At 56.6% G+C, this 17,262-nt stretch overlaps 6 protein-coding genes across 6 annotated transcripts; 3 read left to right on the forward strand and 3 right to left on the reverse strand.

Moving 5' to 3' along the window:
* The first annotated feature begins 636 nt into the window (after positions 1 to 636).
* B0I36DRAFT_324294 (formyl transferase) lies at positions 637 to 2,165 on the forward strand. The gene has a single exon (XM_046154081.1). The coding sequence runs from the start codon at positions 960 to 962 to the stop codon at positions 1,815 to 1,817; it is 858 nt and encodes a 285-aa protein (XP_046013284.1). The 5' UTR covers positions 637 to 959; the 3' UTR covers positions 1,818 to 2,165.
* Positions 2,166 to 2,360: 195 nt separating this feature from the next.
* On the reverse strand, positions 2,361 to 5,235 carry B0I36DRAFT_422632 (uncharacterized protein). Its single transcript, XM_046162213.1, has 2 exons — positions 4,591 to 5,235; positions 2,361 to 3,887 (listed from the first exon to the last, which is right to left on the reverse strand). Exons 1-2 carry the CDS (start codon positions 4,738 to 4,740, stop codon positions 2,550 to 2,552), a joined length of 1,488 nt encoding a protein of 495 aa, XP_046013285.1. The 5' UTR covers positions 4,741 to 5,235; the 3' UTR covers positions 2,361 to 2,549.
* Positions 5,236 to 5,705: 470 nt separating this feature from the next.
* On the reverse strand, positions 5,706 to 6,959 carry B0I36DRAFT_124860 (uncharacterized protein). Its single transcript, XM_046148096.1, has 4 exons — positions 6,667 to 6,959; positions 6,534 to 6,562; positions 6,316 to 6,465; positions 5,706 to 6,246 (listed from the first exon to the last, which is right to left on the reverse strand). Exons 1-4 carry the CDS (start codon positions 6,863 to 6,865, stop codon positions 5,854 to 5,856), a joined length of 771 nt encoding a protein of 256 aa, XP_046013286.1. The 5' UTR covers positions 6,866 to 6,959; the 3' UTR covers positions 5,706 to 5,853.
* Positions 6,960 to 9,233: 2,274 nt separating this feature from the next.
* B0I36DRAFT_242374 (RWD repeat domain-containing protein) lies at positions 9,234 to 10,071 on the reverse strand (the record flags this gene model as incomplete). The annotated part of the gene is made up of 2 exons (XM_046149903.1): positions 9,234 to 9,868; positions 10,005 to 10,071. The coding sequence occupies 2 exons, from the start codon at positions 10,069 to 10,071 to the stop codon at positions 9,234 to 9,236; spliced, it is 702 nt and encodes a 233-aa protein (XP_046013287.1).
* Positions 10,072 to 11,336: 1,265 nt separating this feature from the next.
* Positions 11,337 to 13,515, forward strand: B0I36DRAFT_363275 (armadillo-type protein; the record flags this gene model as incomplete). The annotated part of the gene is made up of 2 exons (XM_046158782.1): positions 11,337 to 11,592; positions 11,663 to 13,515. 2 exons carry the CDS (start codon positions 11,337 to 11,339, stop codon positions 13,513 to 13,515), a joined length of 2,109 nt encoding a protein of 702 aa, XP_046013288.1.
* Positions 13,516 to 14,869: 1,354 nt separating this feature from the next.
* On the forward strand, positions 14,870 to 17,082 carry B0I36DRAFT_410101 (uncharacterized protein; the record flags this gene model as incomplete). Its single annotated transcript, XM_046161904.1, has 2 exons — positions 14,870 to 15,614; positions 15,685 to 17,082. The coding sequence occupies 2 exons, from the start codon at positions 14,870 to 14,872 to the stop codon at positions 16,836 to 16,838; spliced, it is 1,899 nt and encodes a 632-aa protein (XP_046013289.1). The 3' UTR covers positions 16,839 to 17,082.
* Positions 17,083 to 17,262: the final 180 nt, after the last annotated feature.

Here is a 17,262-nt window from a genome sequence, read left to right on the forward strand (position 1 = left end):
TGGCAGGGTGATGATTTGAACGAGCGTCTTGCACTCGAGGCCGAACAGCCTGTGGTGGGACATGGCGTCCTGTACAAAGTGTTGCCACGGATGAAGGCTGGCACATGTCAGGTGCACGTTGCGCGAGGGCGACGCCATACTCGATCCTGCCTGCGTTTGCGAGCAAGAAGCACGCGACTTGGGGGTGCCGTGTTGTCAGGTGTCACGGTTGATTGGTAGTTGAACTCCACAACTCCAGGCCAAGCCAGGCCATGGCAGGGGTCTTCTGTGCTGCCTGCTCAGCCCTGGAGGTACGTACTTTCGGGTACGTACTCTGGGACAACCAGCGGGATTCTCAGGCAGCCCTGGAGACTTCGGAGCTGGCGCCGGGCCGCTGGAACTCAGCGCGAGCTGATGTCTCTGCCGATCTCTCGGGACCCAGAGAACAAGACCATGCAGTGTCTGAGTCGCCTGTCCCAAAACCGCAGGTGGGGGCCATCCGTCGTTGCTTCTTCCCCAGACTGGTTTCCCCCAGGGGTCTGCCGTCCTGTCGTGCAGGGCATGCCTGTGCGTGTCACAGCCGGCACATATATACTTAGGTACTCATGTATGTACAACAAGACCGGAGACTGCTCTCATGTTCCCATTCCTGCCGCGGACGACAGCCTCCGCGCACTCGCAGCACAGCATAGTTCCAGAAGCCTGGCAGTATAAACTCCCGGACGAGACCGGGCCCTGCTAGCTGCATAAGCAGCCGCAATGGCATAAACGGCGGGGCCCGGCTGCGGGGCCGGCCGCCGATCCTAGCACCGTTCGCACTTTTTGACTCAACACCACCACCACCACCATAAACTACGTGCCTATTTTTACTCTGCCAGGCCGGTGCATCACGACAGAACACTCTTGACAGGCAGCACAGCACAACCACCTCGGCTTCACACGGAACTCTATATCCCACCACCATCACCACCGTAACCACCATGGCTGGCGTCGACCACATCCTCACGCTGTCGTGCCCCGACAAGCCCGGCATCGTGCACGCCGTCACCGGCCTGCTGGCCAAGCACAACCTCAACATCCTCGACCTCCAGCAGTTCTCGGACCCCACGTCGCAAAAGTTCTTTATGCGCGTCCACTTTGGCTACACCGAGTCCACCGCCAGCCTCGACGCCGACATGGCCTCCCTCAAGGCCTCCCTCGCCGCCGCCGACGAGGACTTTGACGTCCGCCCCGCCGCCAAGAAGCCCCGCGTCCTCATCATGGTCTCCAAGATCGGCCACTGCCTCAACGACCTCCTCTTCCGCACAAAGAACAAGCAGCTCGGCATCGAGATCCCCATCATCGTCTCCAACCACCCAGACTACAGGGCCCTCGCCGAGTCCTACGGCATCGAGTTCCACCACCTCCCCGTCACAAAGGACACCAAGCTCGAACAGGAGAAGCAGATCCTCGACCTCATCCGCGCAAACAGCATCGACCTCGTCGTCCTCGCCCGCTACATGCAGGTCCTCAGCCCGGGCCTCTGCGAGGCCATGAGCGGCAAGATCATCAACATCCACCACTCCTTCCTGCCCAGCTTCAAGGGCGCCAAGCCCTACCACCAGGCCTACGACCGCGGCGTCAAGATCATTGGCGCCACCGCCCACATCGTCACCGCCGACCTTGACGAGGGCCCCATCATTGAGCAGCGCATCGCCCGCGTCGACCACAGCATGAGCCCCAAGGAGCTCGTCGAGGAGGGCAGCAACGTCGAGAGCCAGGTCCTGGCCGCCGCCGTCAAGTGGTGGAGCGAGAAGAGGGTCTTCCAGAATGGGCACAAGACTGTTGTCTTCAACTAGGCTATGGCGTTTGGAGGAGATGATGGGAGAAAAGGCGGCAAGAAATGTGACGAAAAGAGCAAAACTCCGGTCCACGAAAAACGAAATGAGGAATATATAAAGACGACGAGCAAAACATATCCTGCCAAAGTGTAGCAGGGAGAGAAGGGCGTTGGTGGACGGTATATACCCGCGTGCTTGGAGGCCTTGTGGACGGGATCATCCTTTTTGGAAGCAAGAGTGATGGCATTTCGAGATTTGTAGGCGCTAGAAGGAAGACAAAAGCAATTGATTTAGCCCAAGGCAGCACGGCTCGCAGGCGTTGCTCGCACACCGTTGAGGATACGGCCCTTGGTGCATGATATAAAACTTTATGATTGCTCGCTGATGGCTGTATCGGTAAGAAAAGAGCAATACGGGGTGAACTATGAGTGACCCATCACTCCAACAATGTACGGTTCTTGCGGCTGACTTGCCAGAGGCCATGGAAGAGTCTCTGTAACACCGAAGCCAGATGGGCGTTCCCTCTTTTCATAAAAATGCATGGGGGTTGTCATCAAGGGAACCTTGGAACGGTCAGTCACAGTTTGCTCGCAGAGTCTTGGACGCAGATCAGCATGCGAACATTCTTCTATACGTGAACATCTCTCTTTTGGTATTCCGCAACGCCGTGTAAATGCCAGAAAGCACCAGAAACAACAACGACAACCGAACCAACTCAAAGCTCATATCGACTTGGGACAAGTGCGCCACTCAACCCTTCATCTCATCGTCACTCCCATCCTCCTCATCGTCATCATCTTCCCACCCTTCGTCGTCGTCACCCAGTTCATCCTCACCTTCCGGTGCTTCGCCCAGCTCCTGCGCAATCGCCTCAAGCAGCTCCTTGGTGTGCGCGCCGAGCCGCTCGTCCTCGTACTCCTGCATCTTGTACAGGTGCTGCGACTGATTGAGCCAGACGCGACTGGATATCCAGGACGACTGCCAGTCGTCTTCCTCTTCTTTGGCCGCAGCCCCTGCAGCAACAACAACATCCTTCCCGTTCGGCTTCGTCTGCTGCTGTCCCGCGGCAATGGCCTCCTGCCGCTGTTTCTCGCCGAGAATATATAGCCCCCAGCCACCGAGATACCACACCTCGACGCTGTGGTCGTCCTCGCCGACGAGCCGCTCGAGCACCTCGATCGCGGCCGTCTCCATCTCGACCTCGAGCAGCAGCCGCGCGAGCGCCACCCGGCTGGGGAAGTCGGGCACGGCGAGGTCATCCGGGGCCAGGTCCTTCCACAGGTCCAGGCTGCGCGTGAGGGCGGCCTGCGCGTCCTCGCGCCGGTCCTGGGATATCCGCACGCTGGCCAGCGTCTGCCAGGACTCGGCCGAGTCGGGCGCCACGAGGGTCGCCTCGGTCACGAGGCTCTCGCACCGCTGCTCCGCATCGGCCTCCCACGAGAGGTCCGTCATGTACACCTCTGCGACCGCGCACAGCGCCATGGCGAGCTTCTTCTTGAGCAGCGCGAGCTCGAGCGCCGCCTCGTCGACTACCGGTTGTTCCTCGGCGGCCCCGCCGTTCCGTCTCCGCCGTATCGCCGCCGCCGCGGCTGATGTTGTGCTTTGCTGCTTCTTCCCCGCCGCCGTCACCGTCTCGAGCTGCTGGATCTGCACCTTGAGCGCCGCCGCGCCCCGCTCGAACCACCCCACGCTGTCCGCGCCGCCCTCGTCGCTCAGCTGCGCCAGGCACAGGAACTTTTCCGCGCCGCCGCCCAGCGCCTCGGGCACGCTGCCCTGCGGGTCGATCTCGGCCGCCCGGAGAAAGCACGTCTTGGCGTCCCCCAGCTCGCCCAGCTCCAGGTTGATCTGGCCCAGCATGCTGAGCGAGGGCAGCAGCAGGGTCGGGTCGGCGGCCGTGTCGTCAGACGCGGACTGCTGGTCGTACGCCGTCTTGGCGAGGATCAGCGCGTCCCCGGCGTTGCCCTCGGACAGGTGGTGCTCCGCGGCCTTGAGCAGGACTGAGGGGGAGATGGTCTGTGTGGTGTCGTTGTTGGCGGCGTCGCTACCGCCGCCCGCGGCGCGCGAGATGCCCTGCCGCTTTTTGGATTTCTTGTCGGGGCGTCGGGGCGCCATGGCTGTGTTGTCTGGGTTTCGTGTGCTGTGTTGTGCTGCACTGTACTTTTTTTTTTCGTATGGTTCTCGGGCGGGGTTGAGATATGCGTTGCGGTGTGCGGGGAGCTCGCGGGCAGGGAATTGGGCGCCCTGGCGTAGCAAGCAGCTCTGGATTGGCTCGTTAGTTATCTTGGAGCTTCGACCTGGTGGGTTGTCGTCTCCGATTGTCTATTACAGAGCCGTGAAGTGGCAGGTAGCAGACCTACGTTCTGGTGGTGGTTCGTCGCCCGAGAAAAAGTTCTAATCGATAAGTCAGCTTTTGCTTCTGACGTGGTGGCGGGGCACAGCGGGTAACTAGATAGAGATGGTGGTTGTTCCCAAGATTTTGGCAACCCCACACCTCGGCGGGCTGCCCTGTTGAGTTACTGTTCCCAAGCTGGACCCTGGATTGCGTTGAGCAGCATGTTAAGCATTCCCACACATGGGCCAAGTCGGCAGTGGCACAACCAGGATTCTTTGACTTGCTCACTCAAACGAATCTGTACACATTCTCCATCAGCCATTGGGACTGTTGCTTCCAGTTGCTTTGGTCTCTGCGAAACGTCCACAAGCTTGCCATGCTCAAAGCGCCACGTCATGTCTCCCACTAAATAATCATAGATCTCAAGTCTTTGGTATCCTCAAACTAGCTGTACCTTACGGAATAACAGTCTTGCAAATAGGAAGACAAGATGCAAAGAGGATCGACCCTTGGTGAGAAATCCCCATCTCTTATGACCCGTTTTGGCCTTAACTCCCGCGCCATATTTGAGCAGCACGGAAGAACACAGTATCTTACAAGACTTTGCATCCGGGATACCTCACGAACCACCGCCGGTGGAATGGAGACGACAGATCCCGAGTCGGTTACCCTGGTCTCAAAAGTGCGAAAAGTCAGCCGCCTCAGAGGGAGATAGAGAAAAGGAAAAGCGACTTCCACATTGGGTGGCCAGCACTAACGCTGATTGGCTGCCACCGACACTGTCCATCCTGGTCGCTCCAGATTCAGGGACTCTTAGGGCCAGAGGAGGTCCCACGAGTAGTCCTCGGTTAGCTGCGCCTTTCCACAGCACAGTCTCCCTTTCATCCTATAACTCGGCTCCTTTGCCAATCTTATTCCGACTCACTCAGTAACGTTCTGGCGCAATGCCATCTGTTGCTGCGTGCCGAGGCCATATAACATCGGGGTTCATGACTAACGTTTCCCCATCCTTGTGGAGTTTTCTGCCTTCGACCCGCTTCCTCACTCACGGCTGCATCAGAGACGGGAAATTTGACCCCATGCATGACCCCTTTTGACGTGGACCCGGTTATGGCTCAATGGTTTGGGCTATTTTCAAATACACGGAACAGAATCTGTCTAGGTATAATGGCGAGACTCATATAATTGTGATTATCTTTCATGGTTTAGGCCGCGCAGCACAGGTGTGCTGAACGACTTGGCTGATCCTTGTTGGTCAATAGTTTCTCGTCAGGCTCGACCCCGCGGATCGTGCCTTCTTTTCTGGACTTTGAAAAAGGTGTGGATCCAGAAGCAAAAGCAGTCATCAAGCACGCCACATACACATGATGAAAGGATTGCCAAAGAATGGGGTCGAAACAGCCGATGTATACCTTGGCTATTATCATTACGTTTATACAGCGCGATCGACACGTCCGCTGTGGATACTTCGTGGAGTAATATATCGTCCTCCCAAATTTGTCCCGAAAGCCATTGCGAGTGTCATGGAGCGAATGTCCTGGATATCTAGTAGCGCGCAAAAGCACTCAGAAAGCGAGTGAAGCCTGGCGAGATGTCAAACTCCCGTGTGTATACCGGGGTGGTCGCCTTATCCTTGTTCCTGTAACGCCTTTGTTTATAATGCAGAAAAACAGATTTTCTTGTCTATATCCCAGCCATGGGATCTGGTGGGCAGTCGTAAAATCACCTCATTTCTTGGGCGTCCACAAGGGGAAGAGTGTTCATGCGCTGCATGCTGCCGAGTTCGGCTTCCTGGCCTGTGCTTGGGGCACGTTTGCGACCAGGGATAAACCTCGACATGCCCTGTGAGGGGGCAGCTGCATTGTTGTGCGGTTCTTGCGAGTCTGTGAGCTTGGAAAAGAAGCTGCGTTTCTTGGGCTGCTCTCCCTGGTGGTTGCCGTGCTTGTGTTCGTCATGCAGGCCCACGTCTTCGAACCCTTCCTCTACGAGTGTGGGCTGGTCAATGTCGATGGACGGGCCCCGGTGATTCGCACGGGGAAACCGGGGAAAGCGAGCAGAGTCTAGACTCTGGCGAGGCCTCTCCTGGACCATGACAGGCGACTTGGCCGAGATATCCTTAATGGGGCCTGTCAGCGGTGTGTGCTACTTCCAAGAGCGCCAAGAGGGGCTGTGGTGCAGGCTTACAAATGAGCGACGGTATGAGTCGAATGACTCTCGCGAGATGCCAAAGTGCTCAATGTCGCCAATGCTGCTGCGGCCGTCTACTGACGTCCGGGCTGAGGCGGCGGGCCGGCGGGGCCACAGAGCTTCGTGCTTCTCCTCGGCCGGCGATGGCTGGTGATTGGAGCTGTTAGCAGAGGGATTGTGGCTGTGTTGCATGCGACGATGCCCAAGAGACGTACCGGGATGAATACACCACTGTCATTGACGACTAATTTGATTGGACGAACGGCGTTAGCTTTCCGATGACCTTGAAATGGAATACACGATCTTGCGTGGACGGTCGAGTCGAGGTAGATTGGGCTCCCGTACCACTGAGTTTGTAGTCACCAGTGTCTTGGCTGCGGTTCGAGCGCAGACTCAGCACTGAAGATGCCTTTGAGCCAACGGTGTCTACCCTCTCGAAGCCAGAGGATGCATCTCTTGATAGCGCGGGGCGGGCGTTCTCGTCCTGGACGTCGGTTACAAGGCGCTTCGCGAAAGGGTTGCGGATCGGCATCTTGAAGTCAGGCATGGTGGGCGACCGCTAGAGTGTGGATGTGCGACAAGGGAAGGCTGAATGGTAGACGGTGTCACTGGTGGCGGGGTAGCGATGTCGCGGGGGAACTGTTCTTGTTGTGTTGATGTTGGCGGTACCAAAATGAAGCAATAGACAAGAAGGGAGACCCTGGAGGGATTGGGTTTGGCCAAGGGGCACTGGGGTTAATAAGACAGCGGTAACGGAATGGTGGGATGGTGGTGTGGTGTGGTGTGAGCCGTGCGATCCTGTCTGTCTGGGGATGTGCCGCCAGAAGTGGTAGCGTGCCAGTGGAGCTCGAGCGGGCGGCGGGTGGGCGTCTGGGCCCGCCGCGGCTATGACGCTGGCGGGCCACGGGAGGAGCGAGTCCAGGTGACAGACAGCCACGGAGTGCCAGCTCGTACATAGCCCGCCTGCATCCACTTCGCGGCCATGATGGGGGCGGCCGATCACCACACACTTGAGCATCGCCAGCCAGCAACAGTAATGGTTTCCTAATCGAGGGTGACGGTGGGCCCAGCACACGCGCGGCGACTCTCAAAGCTATGCAAAATGAGGTGCAAGAAGCCATCGTGGTGGTGTTGTCGTGCCCCTTTTGCCTTTGGCCATGCTTGGTCCAGCATCATCGGGCCTGACCAGCCAGGGCTCTTTACGCCCGCATTCCTGGGTCTCAACATAGTAGCAGTCCGCTCGGTGCTAGCGCTGCCAGCAATGCGCCGATGACGCTGCCATCGGCTCTTCAGCCAGGCCCCGTCCTCTTCCAGGATCCTGTGTCGCATTGGTCGTAACGTCCAGAGTCATGCCTGTCCACGACCATGGGCACATCTCTTTTCCAGAATTGATCCCCTTTGGAATTGCCAGGTAGTGTTCTGACCTATCTGGGGCTTCTTTCGGCTATAATGCTTACCTTACTCCAAGGTTCGTCCCATTCTGCGGGACTTTCCCTCCTTCGGGCCTTCGGATCTCGCGGACCTGCGTCTGAGTTTGCACACCCTGACTCGAGCCGCCAGCGAACTTGTGCCGTGGCACTGCATAGATCTGCCCGTAAGCAGATTTTTCGCTGCATGGGCACGGCCACGCCGCCAGGTACACGATCAGGTCTTGTTTCAGTAGTGATCAGCTTCCAGATGGCTTGGCCGAGGGTCCAATCTACTGCCCAGTTGGAAATGGAGGGATCTTGGGGGGCCCGCCAGGGAACCGGTCACTTCCCAGATCTTTGGTCAAGGAACCACCAGGCCCCACTCTTACCCTCCTTCTTCTCTCCCCTACGAAATACCCCGGGCTCCATGGCGTTAGCAGGCCCGGGCGGAAGTGCGGCAGTGCGGGTGTGCCCTTTACCCAAGCCTGGCTAAAGCAGGCAACGACAATTTTGTGTCGTCATCCCCCAACGACCTCGACATCACATTGGCGCGGCAGGCATGGTCCAGGGCATGTTGTGCGAACGCCTCGGGATGGGCCACCATCCGCATCATCGGCCGGCAAAGTGACAGGGCATAATGCGTTTGCTTTGCGTAGTTGTGAGCCCCAAACATACAGACATGGCGTTTTGGCTAGCAGGCATGGTCGTACTAGGCCACGCATGGTGAAAAGCTGTCACAGTAATCACTACTGCAGCGCAAGGCGGCCCTGGAACCAACGAAATGCACAAAGAATAGAGCACGAAGGATTGGCCCGTACACGGCTAGAATCCGACATGGATCAGCTCACGCATTACATTCGCCGAAACCAAAGATAACAGATCTACGTTCTATTTCTGGTCTTTGTGGTTAACTCTATCAAACTCCCTAGGATCTGTACTAGTCCTATTGGCTGAGTCCGGTCTTCGGCTGGCGGCATGTCAGCTTACGTGCGCCCGGCTACGTGAACCTCGCGGTGGTACAGGACGTGTCCAGCCTGAGAACGTTTCAGGCTTTTTGAGCCGAATGCAAGGATGGCCCAATAGAGTCTTGAACCTTGGCCATTTCAGATTGGGCCTAGGCTCCAGCCTGCGCAACTGTGAGCTGTTCTCGACCGCGACTTACTTGCGTGAGCTGCTGCAGCGAGAACCCTGGAGACTGTACGCGATTCTGATATCGGAATGTGCGACACCCCCCAGCCGCGATGGTTGATTGCGTTTTCCTTTCGGAATCCTGAAAAGGCTTAGCGACACTTATTGTTGGGTATCAATCCCGTTAAGCACAATCAAAGCGTAGCCTTCACCATTGTTGCCAGCATTTGTGCCTGCTGTCATACGCCTATTGCGTCAAGCTTGACTTTCTTAGGCGCCAGACCAGACGAGGCTGATGTGGTTCAAACAGGTGATATGGATTGGACTGCGCCTGAAACTCCGTGTAATGCATATATGGTGCTCTCCAAGACCCCAAGCTCACGCCGCCACTTTGAGCTTGTCCACACCCTCCTCGAGCCCTGGCACGTCGTCCTCGTCGCCCTCGTCGCCCTTGCCCGCCAGACCGCGTTCCCAGATCTGCTTGCCCGTGAGCTTGACGGGCTCCTTGACGCGGGCCTTCTTGAGCTCCGCGAGCCGCTCGTCCTCCTCGCGTATCCGGACCTCCTCCATCTCGCGGAGGAAGTCCTCGCGCCACTTCATAAACGTCTCCGGGTTCACGGGGGTGCCCTGGAATTTCTTGTTCTCCTCGCGCTCCGCCTCGGCGGCCTTCTCCTCCTGCACCCGCACCGCGGCCTCCTTGCGGTCCAGCACGAGCTGCTCGGCGGCCTCCTTGACTGCGGACACGAGCGTAAACACCATGGCCATCCCCAGGTTCTCGTCCACCGTCGCCTGCAGGCCCTCGAGGAGCTGCTCCTTGTCCCCGGCCACGGAGAAGAACGGGTGCGGGGACGTGTTGTTCTGTGGCGGCGAGAGGTCCAGGTGCGGTGCCACGTCCGGGTAGTCGTCCGGGTACCGGACGTGCAGGAGCATTGTCGGCGGTTCGACGGGCGGGTCGAGCAGATTATCGGGGAGATCGAGGACTATCGAGATTCGGTACTCTGTTTCGGAGACATCTGAGGACGCGGCAAGAGGTGCATGTGTTAGCGCCAGGTTTCAGGCAATGCAAACCACAAGGTGCTTGTCGGGAGTTTGGCGGGGTAGTGGGCAACGCAACAACCATGGAGCGGCCAGGACTGATTGCGGACTGACCTGTGATTTCGTCCGGGAAGATGGAGTCGAGGACTTCCCTCTCCTCGACTTGCTCCTCTTTGCCCATGATGCGCGTGTGTGGCGGCTCGGCAATACCAAAACGGCGGTCGTCTGGTTGAGATGGCAATGGTGTCGATAGTCCTTGGTGTTTTTTGGAGCTGTGATCCAGCCTGCACGACGAGGCGCACCCAGTGTGCGGTTGGACAGCCTGGTGGGTCTTTAGTTGCGAGGACCAGTATTGTAGTGGGGACCTTCGGACTTTTTTCAGGTACACAAGACGATGCTGAAATACAACAAGGAAAGAAGCATTTACTCATATACTGGGATATCAATTCTCGTGGCGTCTGGAGTCTATCGTCTGGTTTCTGGCAACCAGCACCACGTTGACGGCCAGTGATTCATGTGCGTAGCCTTCAGGACGGGGACCGTTTTGATTGGAAGTTGTTCTCCGCGCTGCAATTCACAGACGCCACCGAGTTGTAGCCCCGTAGAGCGTGGCTATGGTTGATGGCCGATGCTGATATTTGCATCAAGAACACGCACATGTGTGTAGCTACAACCGGGGGGTATCGGTTCCTGGGGGCTCATAGAAGCTCATCAATGTTCCTCCTCCTATTGTGTGTCACACCTCTCGACTCCTTATAGTCAATCCAACAATGTAACCCTTCTTCATTAACGCACACGCAGATGAGGTTCTGCATGCCCTGGCAGCATTTAAGGAAGCAGGGTCTCACATTATGGAAACACCTGTCTATGATGGATGGGAATAGCTAGCAGTGAGTTTTGGGCTTTCCTTGCAGGAAAACATGACAGTACCTTGGCCTTCTGGGCCTGGTATTGCAAAGATCTGCCAACTCAACGTGATCCAAAAGTACAGTGCCCTTCCAATTTGGTGATGTGCACAAAGTACGAATCGCACACCAGTACTTGCTCCGGCTTGGATACCTTGCAGAATAAAATATTACATATCTCGTTGGGCTCTTCACGCCCAAGCCAGGGTTTAGGATGAGGTGTTCTGCAATGTACTAAGATGGACCTAAGAACATGGTCGATATGATGGTTGCAGTTGACTTTCCATGGTCGCAGCTCCGGAAGCATGTATCATTCAGAGACAAGGGTCCAGGTGTGCCAAACCGTCCCCATGGTGGATCTGTTCCCCGACCGCCCGGCAGAATTTTCCAGTTTTCCAGCGGACCCACTGAAATTTTGGGATGCGCCTGCACGCCGATAATTCCCAGCGATAGGACCTGGGGTCCAAAGAAAGCAGATTCTACAACATCCAAACCACGATTTTCTTGTTAGGTGGTCCTGCACAGCACATAATTGACCACAATGGCTCGGAACGGTGCCGTCACGACGGGCAACAAGCGCAAGCTTGCCAACGGCAGCGCCAAGGAGAAGACGGGCAGCAAGAAGACCAAGTTCGAGAAGCCCTCGCCGAGCGAGGAGCCTGAGTCTGTCAGCGACGCCAGTGACGCCGGCGCATTCTCAGACGACAATGAGGACGATGGAGGCGCCCAGTTGCATCCCGATCGGGCGGGCCGTGTTCAGGGCGAGGAGGGTTCTGGCGCACAGGGTTTCGAGAAGGGTAAGTGCATTTCACCGTGATTAGGCAGTACGACAAATTTCGACTGACAATCTGCCCGTGTTCCTCCCAGGCCAAAACTCGAGAGAGTCGCACCTGAAGCAGAAGGCAATCGCGCAAGAGCGGAAAGCCAACAAGCCCCTCGCCGACGAATTGCAGCGGACCAAGAAGTTGTGGGAGAGATTACGGCGCAAGTCGCACGTGCCCAAGGAGGAGCGCCAGAAGCTGGTGGAGGAGCTGTTTACCATCACGACCGGTCGCATGAAGGACTTCGCCCTCAAGCACGACGCAGTGCGTGTGGTACAGACCGCCATCAAGTACTCGACCCCCGAACGCCGGCGGATGATTGCGACCGAACTCAAGGGCACTTATGCACAGCTCGCCGAGAGCAAGTACGCCAAGTTCCTGATCGGCAAGCTCATGGTGGAAGGCGACAAGGAGGTCAGGGATCTCATCGTGCCCGAGTTTTATGGCAAGGTCCGGAAGCTCATCAACCACCCCGAGGCGTCCTGGATTCTGGACGACATCTACCGTGGCGCGGCCACTCCTGAGCAAAAGTCCATCTTGCTCCGAGAGTGGTACGGGCCCGAGTTCTCCATCTTCCGCACGACAGGTGAAGGGGCGCCTACAGCCGAGCTTTCCAAAATCCTTGAAGCCGAGCCTAGCAAGCGAGTCATAATCATGAAATACCTCCGTGAGGCTACGAATCAGCTTGTCCAGAAGAAGCTTACTGGCTTTACTATGCTCCACGACGCTATGCTGCAGTACTTCCTGAACGCGAAGCCGGGCACAGAGGAACTCAAGGAATACATCGAGATGATCAAGGAGGACGAGAACGACCTGTTGAAGAACATGGCTTTCACGAAATCTGGCGCGAAGCTGGTCTGCCTGCTTCTTGCCCAAGGAACTGCCAAGGACCGCAAGCAGATTCTCAAGACGTACAAGGATACCTTCCAGCTCATGGCCTCGGATCCCCACGGCCATATGATCATCCTTACCGCCTACGATGTCATCGATGATACTGTCCTGACGTCCAAGTCCATCATTCCCGAGATCCTCGGCAAGTCTGAGGACAACCAGGTTTCAAACATTGTCATCTGCGCCAACGACCCAAATGCCCGCCTTACTGTGCGATACTTGCTTGAAGGTCCTTCGAAGGCTCTGTTCCAGGCCAGCCACGCCTCGGACTTGCAACTGCTCGAGGAGATCTGGGAGATTCGCAAAACGACTAGTAAGAAGGATGCTGAAATCAGGAGGAAGGAGCTGGTTGCAGCACTTTCACCATTCCTCCTGGCGGCCATCGCGTCGGCACCCTCGGATCTGCTCTCAACATCCTTCGGATGCCAGCTCGTGGCCGAGGCACTCCTGTCGTGCGTTGGGGACAAGAAGGAAGCTCTGGAGGCCGTGGCAGCTGCAGCCGGCGGCAACCCAGACGAGGTAGACGAGCAGATGGAAGGTGCCGAGGATACGGCGCCCGAGTTTGCTCCCCAGTCACACATCTCCAAGGCCCCGCATGGCGGCCGGATGTTCAAAACCCTGATTGCTGGCGGCCACTTCGACAAGGCCACTAAGCAGATCGTCCCGGTTGACCCTCCGCTGCACTTTGCCGACATCCTCTACCCAGTCATCAAAGACAACATTATCTCTTGGGCTACTGGTCCCAGCTCCTTCGTTGTTGTCAGCCTGCTCGAGGTTGATGACTTCTCAAGCAAGGACGAGCTGCGCAAGCTGCTGAAGAAGGAGAAGAAGGCGCTTGAGAAGGCGGCTACCGAAGAGACACCGGAGCAGAAGGCGGCGAGAGAGGCCGCCGAGACCGAGGTTGACGCGGAGAAGCCAGCCAAGAAGGGCAAGAAGGCCGCGGTGAAGAAGGACCGCCCTATCGGCAATGCTGGCGCCAAGCTGCTGCTTGAGAAGCTCAAGGCTTGATTTGTTTGTCAAAAGCTGTCGTATAACCTGTCATGGGTATTTCCTGCATATAGCTGGCGTTGAGGTTTCAGGCAAAATCAAAATGATTAATTACATGGCACCCTAGCTGAATTCGTCTTCCACCTCGTCTTCGTTGTGACACGGTGACAGTTTGACAGTAAGGTGCGAACGTTGGCGAGCCTCGGACAGATCAATAAGGGATCATTGATGGTCTGGATGTGACATTCATACACCCCCGGCTGCGAACGTAGGCATCTGCTGACCATGCAGGCGGTCAGAACCCTACAGAAACACAAGGTTGGACGAGCGAATACATCAGGGGCTCACACTCGGCTACTCGCGTGGCACAGGAGGACGTTGGTGTCACCACTTGGTGGAGGGTTGTGGTCGTACAAGACAGCATCTGGGCAGTCTTTGACTCCAAGAAGAAGATGTCTGTGGCCACGCAGATGGACCATCTGCAGGATGCAGGAAACGATGAATTCCAGGACTCTCTTGTCTAGGCATTGGTAGTCGTGTTCGGATGGCTGGCAGTGAGTGAGAGGCACAAATTCATGCCGTGCAAAATGAGCAGCAACGCATTTCCACAGCAACGGCGTGCCAGCTCCTCGCCCTCACAATCAGCTCACATGGCGCGTTGGAGTCTGCCCACTGTTTTGGTTCCGTAAAATTGATTGTCATACAGTGAAACCGGGCAGACCAGGAGCTCGGCGCGCTGCTGAGCAACATTTGTCCTCGTCGTCCCTGCCGCGCAGGCTACAACTCGATGCCGTCCTAGCCTGATCTTGACGGCGGCAAACGCGCACAGCCGGACGTGCACCCTTGAATTTAACTCCCACTCGACATATCTGGAATCTCCTACATCCATGTGGCAAGAAGGCAAAGAGGCCGCCACTGCAACTTCCTGTAGTTCCTCTCCTCCTTCAGGACCCTGGATTGGACGCCAACCGAGGACTTCCACAATCCTTCCGCGGCTTTGAACAATACGCTGGCTCATCGCTAGCTACTCGCATATGCCAAACCGGCTCTCATTACGGCGTCAGCACTGAGAGTCTTCCACTCCGGTTGAATCAAGGAGCCACCGTACGGCTTCAAGCACCACGCTGTGGGTAACATGCCAATCCTCCGACCTACCGCCATCAAATGGTCCTCGACCAGCCGGCCCGTGTCTTCTTTCAGCACCACGGAGACAAAAACGCTGTGTTTATTAGCTAACTTGCATTCTTGTTTCTGAAGCACGTATCTCACCTGCCTACCTTCTTCAAGCCTTCGCGGAAAGCACCTCCCTCCTGTTTTGACCGTGGTGTTTCCAACTCAAGAAAGCAAACATACCCTCTACGACAAGATCGACACGATGGGCAACAACACCTTGAGCTTCGCTTGTGCAACTGACAGCTTAGGCCAGTCGTGTCTGCGCTCTCGCGACTCCTGCTCGCCTGACTCATACGCTGTTAGCACTGGCATGTGCTCTGACACGGCAGAAGCCCCAGACTTGTCCCTTATCAGGATGGAAGATGATGAGGACGAGACAACGACCTCGCCGTCTACCAAGACCAAGACAACGACCACGACGAACGATGGCGACGCCGGCAGCACCACAACGAAAGTAGCGTCTACGACAGCCAAGACTGAGACCACTGAGAAGACGACAACCACAAAGAAGCCTTCGTCGACGGCGACCATCACGACCAGCGAGCCAGATGGAACCCCAACTGCTACAACGTCATCGAGTCGCCCAGGACCTCCCACTCTCACAGCGACCGTTGTTCCACCTACAATTACGCCCACCGGAGGTGGTACTTCGGCAATATCACCTTCGTCTTTGGGCACCTTGATGCCAACAGGTGGGAACACAACTTCAACGGCAGCTCCTCTGCCGGGCACAAACCAGGAAGCCAGAGGCACAGACGTAACGGCGATTGCAGCTGGAGTCGGAGGCGCAATAGGTGTCTTGCTTATCCTGGCCACCCTCGGATATCTGATTCGCAAGCGCCGCCACTCGAAGCGCATGTCCTCTACTCGAGGCTCGTCACCTCCTCCTTTCGACGACAAGACGGGCACTGCCGAAGGAGGCATGACTGCACATTCATCTCTTCGAGGTCAGTTCGACTGCTCAATAAGCTTGTCTCATGAAAGTTTGAGTTGCTAACTTTTACACTAATATCCCAGTTGAACCTGGTCCCGTGGAACTCTTGCCCGCGCATGCAAACTCGGTGAACGTGGCACCTGCCCACAGCCACTCTTACAGAACAATCCCTTCCACTTTGCAATCAGCCGCACCCCCGGCATTTCGGGCTGGCTCCTTGAATAATAGAGGACATGCCCATCTGGCCCAGAGCCATACCGTAGCTGTTCATGAGCCTACTGCACCGCTCGTGTCGCCATTGACACCCGTGGACTACGGATCTGATCATACCTCGATGGTTGCTGAGCAGACCATGGCTCATATTCCACCCAGACATACAGAGAGCCCGGCGCAATACGGTGTGGCCAGTGCATATTCTGCACATCAGAGACCAGCTCGTGGAGTTCCTTGTGGGGAACAGCATGATATCCCGTGGCCGGATAATTCTGCCCGATATGCGAGCCGCTATGAGCTGCCAGGAGTCGTTTCCCCCCTCTCGCCTGAATTTGGCGTCTCTCAACCAGCAGCATTCCAGCCTCAGTATTCGCAGCAAGCCGCCCATGGACCCTCACCGTACGTTGCTTATCGACCAGGAGCGAGTCGCAGCAGTAGTGCCAACTCGAGCTATTTCCCCCGTACAGCTGGTCACGTTCAGAATCGTACTCATACCACAACACCGCCTCCTTCGTCCATGCTTTCGCAGAAGCTTTCACAAGACCGTATATTGCCTGGTCAGGCACGATCTGCCACTCCTACAACCGCTGATCCTCGATACTCGAGTCGTCAAGGCCAGCCACAAGTGCCACAGATGTCGCTTCAGACCAGACCACGCCTCGTGCACATTGGCAGCAGCAGTAGCCTCAGAAATGTTGGTCGGGCAGCCAGTCCGGCGTCGGGCGTCGAGCTTCCACTGAGGGAGATGAGCGCAATTGGTATGGCATATGCAGGTATCGGACAAGCTGTTTCCTCGGACGAGGGGAATGTCCATGGATCCAAGTTCAGGTCACAGGAAATCCAGCAGCAGCAGTTCGCTACAGGATCGAACGAATCCAGCCAGCCTTCTGTTGGCTACCTTCAACACCAGCGGGCACTGCCGACTGGAGGCCACGGCAATCCAGCCAGCCTGCGCGCAGATATGAACGCAACCGATGCCGAAAGACGGGATGACCATTTTGTGAACAGTTGGCAAAAGTTGTGAATTGAATGCCCTAACGGCATCGAGAATGGAGTTCTGGGCGTGGCTGGGAAGTGGGAGACGTGGTTCCCTGAGGCGCTTTCGGTTCTGGAGACGTCGTAGCCACATCCTTTTCTTCAAGGGATATTGCACATGTTCACAATGCGGTGGAGAAGATGCGTTTTTGAGGGCAAGCACCGCCAACAATCGTGTAAGACTCGGGACCTAACGCTTGGTCGGTTAAGGCGGCACGAAGGGGAAAGTAGAGGATGGCAAACCACCAAATTGCACTGATCTGTCCGGAACACAAGTGCCTCGATCACATATTTTATGACAATGTAGTTTTGCGAACTGGCTTGAGACAAGACAAGAAATGCACTTTCACTAAACCGGGCCTGTGCGTGCAAACATACCTAGAGTAGATATGGTTGCCTCACGTTTCCATCAA

Source organism: Microdochium trichocladiopsis (assembly GCF_020744255.1).
Source record: "Microdochium trichocladiopsis strain MPI-CAGE-CH-0230 chromosome Unknown B0I36scaffold_5, whole genome shotgun sequence".
Lineage (NCBI taxonomy): Eukaryota > Fungi > Ascomycota > Sordariomycetes > Xylariales > Microdochiaceae > Microdochium > Microdochium trichocladiopsis.